We start from the raw sequence: 6,770 nt of genomic DNA on the forward strand, positions 1-6,770 counted from the left end.
TGTAGAGCAAGATATTCTTATGATAGTGCATATAAATATTTAATATTTAATTTCAGATTTCTAGGTGAAATGGATTGCCCAAACTCACGGTGTCTGGCACTAAGTACTCAGTTAATGTCAGCTGATAACAAACACCATGTTACCATTGTAACAGAGTCATGCCTGTTCTTTTCTGGACGTAAGATTAATTTATTGGCTCTTTAACACCTGTCAACAATGATGTTCAAGGGTCTCTTTGTTTCTGGCAGGTTCCAGGAGAGACTCAAGGTGACAATTACTTTACTGGAAAGAAAACTATTGAAACAGTCAAAGCGGTAAGTTGATATAGAATGTAGCTTATCAATTTTAAATAGGATCCCAATTTTTTAGTAAAAGTCTGTGTCAACCAAATAGCCCTTTTGTGGCAAAAAGTTGATGGAATTTATAGATGGAGATCATAACCTCTGTTCTCCCTCGGAGGAGGACTAAGGATGGGAGTAGTTTTGAATCTGTTTAATGAGTACATGGTTTCTGGAAAGGAAGGCTTGATCTCCTGAAAGTGGCACCTCTCGGGTGTCCTAGGAGCTCCCTACTCAGGGTGTCCCCACACCATCTCACCTGAATCCACGACACTTAGTCTCCTCCCTGTAAATTAGAAATGAACAACCAAAGGCGTCTTTAAATGCTGTTTGGCACACTGCTGGCACCACTTTATTAAACTGATTCAAGCAGTCTGATTTGGTAGCACTCAGTCAGGCAGGCCTTCCACTTGCAGTGCTGAGGGATGACAAGTGTATTGTGATGGTTTCTGTCCTTTGTCACCATCTGTGTAGGCTGAGAGGATCATGGAGGCTATTGAGCTATACCGAGAAGAAACTGCGAAAATGAAAGAACACAAAGCCATCTGTAAAGCTGCAGGGAAAGAGGTAAGGGAGCCCATTAAGTTACGCTCCGAGAGACATTTATAAATAGAGACAGTTCCTGCGGGAAAAAACCATCATTTACGGATTTTTTAACTCAGATCAGGAAATGAGATAAATGGAACAGAATCTTTTCTAACTGTAATATTAGAAAAAAGGAATTGAGAAACTGGAAGGAAGCTTTGTCTTAATAAAAAGCAAAGGCTAGGAGGTTTTAGCTTGAGGTGACTGTTGTATTCAGTTAGAAACTCAACTTTAGTTCCTGCTTTAGTTTGGGATGCAGGGTAAGCATTTCAGATTTCTAGGTGAAATGTATGGCCCAGACTCATTTGTAAGCACTATTGAAACTAAAAGGTTTGATCATTCTTTTATACTATTAAATAACTTAATACTTTTTTAAGGTCTCTCTTAAAAACTGCACAATACTGTTATCGCCCTGCCTGTGGTAAGCACCATGAAAGGCTTGTTTTTTAATGACCTGACTTAATAATTTCTTCATAGGTTCCTCTTCCCATCAGCCCGATCCTGATGGCTTATGGCAATATCTCTGTGAGTAGAACGTGTAACTGACAGTTTCCCCTTGGTTATTCTGAGGTTCCTTTAGGCACAAGAGAGAAAGTGAAGAGGCATTACGATTAGAGGATGGGTGTACTGGGAAATACTTTGCCATTAAAAATCTCTCCTGAATGTTGAACTCCTCTGGGATATTTTGTATTTTAAAAGGGCTGTTTTAGTATAACTTCCAACTCATCCTTTTTGGTTGGACTGAACTGGCATTTTTTTGTTTTTTAGTGCTTATTTGTGGTTAGTATCCAAGGCCCCCTGAAGATTCTCTTCATTGAAATTAAGTTTTTGGAGGAAAAGTTGATATAAATCAGTCCAGAGGAAGAGAGAGGGAACACAGTGGGACAATGTATGCTGATCTAGCGATGTTAATTACTTACTGCTCTACTTGCATGTAATACTGTGAGTCAGGGGGTCTTCATTAATAGACAGGAACCTGTCCTGACTGACAGACTGAAGGTAATGCAGTTGGTGAGTGGCAGAGCGGGACTGTGAGCCCAGATCTGACTCAGTCTAAGCCCATGCCTTGTGGTGCCATTTTTAGAACATGGTTTCTCGTGAGAGATCGATCCCTGGTTTTTAAGAGGTGGAAATTAGAGCGCTCCAGTTGATACCAGGAGTGTCGCTAATGCTGTTACACTTCCTTTACAGCCTTCAGCTTATGTGTTGGAGATTTTTAAAGGAATCAGGTCAAGGTGAGTCCCAGCACACAGTCATTGTCACTTGGCAACTAACAACATTTACCGAATGCCTAGTTGAACTTGACAAATAAATTGATGTTAAAATTGACGGTTATCTTAGAGGTTTAACTCTGTCAAAACTGTGATGGAAAATAATTTATTATAATGTTATTTTTGAATTAGAGTTAAGAGGTTCCTCCTAAAATATGAAGTGATACATTTTTAAGGACAAATGAAAGGTAGTGCTGCTTGGTGAGGAAATCGTCTGTAATTCAGAGGTAACAGCTGTAACTTTGCTGTAGTCTGTTTCCTTTGGCTTCCTTTCTGTGTGCATACACAACTGGAATCGTACTGTATACATTTTTATATCCTGTCCTTTTCACAGAATATTTCCTGAGCATTTGCTCATGGTAGTAATATTCTTTAAAAACACATACTGAATTAATTCAAAATATTCCATTGTACATATAGTTACTGCTGGGTGTTGCTTTTGGTGTTACTGTTGCTTCAGTGAACACCTTTATATATGAATCTGTGTTGTTTTCATTGGTTATTTTTCTTAAGGGTCCTAGCAGTCTGATCAATAGCCATGAGCGTTTTAAAGGTTTATATCACTGAGTTACTTTCCAGAGTGCCTGTACTGACTTTTACCGGGCCTTAAAAAATTCTTTTTGCCAGTTTGAGAGGCAGAAGGTGGTGTATTGTATTACTTTCATTTTCGGTTGTTAACAAAGTTAAAATATCATTGTATTTGTTGGCCATTTGTATCTTTTCCTGTGAATTTTTAGCTACTTTTCCTTTCTTGTGCTTTATAGTAGTTTCTATTACTAGTTTTTAAGAATTTTTTGTATCCTTTGTCATTCATTTTTGGATTAATGTTTGTTTATGATTTATCTTTTGATTTCAAGTTTGACTTAGAGTTACCATTTTTATAACAAATCTTAATACCTAAATGTATCCCTTACAAAAAATAAACAAGACTTATCTAAGATAATGAAACTTCATGAGAGATGTGAAAGAAAATTCAGATTAATGGATGTACAGTGCATCCCTAGATGGGAAGATTTCTGTGTTTTAAAGATTTGTTTTGTTTTTAAACTAACCTATAGGTTTGCGATTCCCCATTGAAATCCTCTTGAGATTTCTAATTGCAATTGATGAAATGATAATAGAGCTAGCTCAAGGAAAGTAAAACAGACCGAAACCAGAACAAGAGGGAGCTATTCTCGTAGATTAAAAAAACTAAAAAAATAGCAAAATTAAAACAGTACAGGTTATTGTCAGAATCAGTCATCAGAACAGACTTGAAAGCCCTGAAACAGACTCTGTATATAAAAGGACTCAGGAGCTGGTAGAAGTATCACCCAGAGATGGAATGTTCAACAGAACACTTTGGAGCAGTTAGTAATCTGAAAGAAAAAAAGTGAGCTTCTCCTACCCGGCCATGGACCGAAATGCATCGAGTAGGTCAAAATAGTAAATACAAACCAACCAAAACATTGACAAGAGAGAACCCCCTAGAACATAGATAAATACTTAACTCTGGATGGGGAAGATCTATTCACGTATAAACGTAGAAGAAAGAGATAGGAGGGAGAAGGTTTTAAAAGGGACCCTGCTGAGAAGCGTGGCGCTGTTAACGGTGACTCTCCCCCTCAGTGAGCTGGAAGAGGCCCTGCTCGTGCTGCCTTTCTCTTACGTCCCGGACGTCCTTAAGCTCTTTAATGAGTTCATCCAGCTGGGCTCTGACATTGAACTCCTGTGTCGGTGCCTCTTCTTTCTCCTCAGGTAACGTGCTTTCCCCAAAACACCACATCTCATCAGCCCGACTGCTCCAGCAGCTGCGCTACCTGAAGCTGTTGACGCTGTGGGATTAAGAAATGCGCTTTTTCAGTTTCAGGGACTGTCACACAATTTCAGTGCTGCCTGACATAGGTCATTTCCTGTCCTCTGGAATCAGTCTTGAAGGCAGGGGCCACTGCCTTGCTCGGGCTTGCTCCGGCCAGCACCGTCTCCAGTCTGATGTAGCAACTCTGCTTCTAGTCAGTGCGCTGAGCCCCTCGCTCAATTGCCAGTTTGTCTCAGTGTCATTTCTTTTTAACTACTTCATTTAAATGGCTTGGTTTTATTTTCATAGCAGCATTTTAAGGAGTAGTCAATTTATTTCCCAGGTCTCTACAAGGGCATATATAGACGGAACTGAGAAACATAAAAAAAAATACTCTATTCTTATATAGGAAGAATTCTTAAAAATATGTAATGCTTAAGAATATATTATTCCTGTCTCCTACTCTGCCCCTAAGTCTCCAGCTGTGATATCAGAGAACAGGAACAGAGACAAACTGAGTACCTTAAAATGTGATTAGGAAGACAGGCTGCTCAGCCAATACCAAATAGTAAGAAGAAGAAAACGGATGTATTTGGTGAATTGACTTATTTTCATGATTCTTAGCTCTTCATCCCTTTCATTCTTTCAGTATAGTAGTGAATGAAGAACAATGATGATTCAGTTGCCGTATTTCCAATTTATTTTTTATTAAATGTTAGGGTAGTATTTTAAAAATTGTCACCAGATAGAACTGAATAGTAGAGAAGAAACTTCTTTAGCTTTTTTTTTTTTGGCTGGAGGCATTTCTATATGCTCATGATTGATGAAATGAATTTTGGTTTTTTTTATATTTTGTCTCTTCGCTGGTTCTAGAAGAACCAGGTAGAGCCAAAACCACTACTCTTTGTGACATGCCTGGTTTTATTTTTCTATTAGGATTCACTTTGGACAGATCACTAGCAACCAAATGCTTGTGCCCGTGATTGAAAAATTAAAGGAAACAACTATTTCAAAAGTCAGCCAAGTCCGGGTGAGTATCTGTGTAGAGCTCGAATAAGGAGGGCAAGTCCTAGTGTGTGTGTGACTTACAGGTAGCAGCATGGCGTACCGCCTTGTCCCTGGTGATGACCTGACATAGAGGTGTACTTAAGGCTTTTGTGGAACTGATGGGCATAAGAAAAAAAAGAGGGGGACACCGCAGGCAGAGGATGAGTAACGACACAGGAAGCGTTGGTCCCCCTGACTCGCACGGGCTGCTGTACTGAGCGGAAGGGTGAGGGCATTTATTTACTCTTTCCTGTATTCCTCCTCAGGATGTTATTGGCTTCAACATGGCAGGTCTTGATTATCTGAAGAGGGAATGCGAGGCAAAGAGTGAAGTTATGTTTTTTGCCGATGCTACCAGCCACTTGGAAGAAAAGAAGAGGAAGAGGAAAAAGAGGGAGAAGCTGATCTTAACATTGACTTAGAACTGAAATGCGGTGCCTTTTTCAACTAGGACTTCCAAACTAAGCAGCGGTAGAGTTGGTGTCACCTCTGAAATAAATAAGAGGCTTATCATGTTGCAGAAGATCCCAGGATGTGCTTCCCAGCTTTGCCGGAGGGAATTCCAACATAGGACTGTGGGCTCCACCTCCCTGAGGGACACAGATTAGTTTGAAATTTCTCTGTGCTCCTATGGTGAGCCCTGCAGGAGTCGTCCCCTTTATATTAGCAGGAGCAGAGAACTTTTGTTTTACCAGAGTTGAAATTAGTATTTCAAAGTTTTTATTTCTTTGATGTCAAAAGACGTGTTCGGTAATTGGTTACCTCTTTTGTATTAGGTTTTACCGCCTGCTGAGACAGTCAGGTGCCTAACTGATTGTCCTCTGCCCATAAATGCAGGCTCTTGGAGGGACCATCAGATCATCTACAACAGCCTCCTTAAATTGAACTTGCAGTTTGTTTTATCTGTATATAAAGAGATCCTAATTGCCAACTGTTTATATTTCTCTGAATATAGTTGTTTCTAATTAAAAGAGTAGTCAAGCTGAGAGGCCCGGCTGGGCTTCCAGGTGACTGATACATGGTGTGTATGTTTCTTCAAGGTAGGGGTGTGGGGAGGTGGGGACGTTTTAGGACAGGAAATTGACACATACCTTCGGGACGGTGCTTTTCTTTGTGGGAAGTTTTTAAATCCCTAATTCAGTCTCCTTGTTTTGGAGCTGTTCACATTTTCCTTATCTGTCCGAGTTTCAGTAGTTTGTGTCTTTCTGAGAACTTGTCAATCTCATCTCAGTTACTGTGTTGTTGTGCAGCTGTGTCCTTGCCAGTCTCAGAGCTGCAGTCCTCTGTCCCAAACCCGAAGTCTGTCATTGCTCCTGAGTGTAGCAGTTGCTGAGCCAAGAGGTAAGGAACTGAGTAGCAGCAGTTTTTGAACAGAATGAGAGTAAGGAGAATTTTGGCTTAGGGTTCCTGAGGCTTAAGTATGAAAAGGCAAGAGAATAGACAGTACGGTGGATTCTGGGTGCTGCTGTCCAGTCTGAAGAATAACCTTCCAGGCAGCTATTCCTGCCCCCAGGGACAGAGGAGTTACTTGATTCTCAAAAGATACCTTAATTCCTGATGAGAACAAAGGCTGAATCCATATCCTGTTTGTGCTTCTTGTTCCTCAGAACAGAAAGAAATTGCAACATTTTCGATAGTCTGCAAACCAGAACAAGTTCCAAGAGGGTACTCTAAATGTGTATGTCATCAGTAACTTTATATTTTAAAAGTGCTGCTTTCCTATAGCATTGCCACTATTTAAGGCTGATCAGA

General features: G+C 40.1%; 1 protein-coding gene across 1 annotated transcript in view; it reads left to right on the forward strand.

Annotated features, from left to right (window-relative positions):
* The window catches only part of WDR3 (WD repeat domain 3), a 29,891-nt gene extending 23,856 nt beyond the window's left edge, over window positions 1-6,035 (forward strand). Inside the window, exons 21-27 of the mRNA XM_031457903.2 lie at window positions 249-314; window positions 813-905; window positions 1,401-1,448; window positions 2,115-2,158; window positions 3,803-3,931; window positions 4,908-5,001; window positions 5,285-6,035. Coding sequence (XP_031313763.1) covers window positions 249-314; window positions 813-905; window positions 1,401-1,448; window positions 2,115-2,158; window positions 3,803-3,931; window positions 4,908-5,001; window positions 5,285-5,440 — 630 coding nt within the window. The 3' untranslated portion in view covers window positions 5,441-6,035. The remainder of the gene's footprint in view (window positions 1-248; window positions 315-812; window positions 906-1,400; window positions 1,449-2,114; window positions 2,159-3,802; window positions 3,932-4,907; window positions 5,002-5,284) is intronic.
* The last annotated feature ends 735 nt before the right edge of the window (window positions 6,036-6,770 follow it).

This window comes from Camelus dromedarius, chromosome 9 (genome assembly GCF_036321535.1).
Source record: "Camelus dromedarius isolate mCamDro1 chromosome 9, mCamDro1.pat, whole genome shotgun sequence".
Taxonomy (NCBI): Eukaryota; Metazoa; Chordata; class Mammalia; order Artiodactyla; family Camelidae; genus Camelus; species Camelus dromedarius.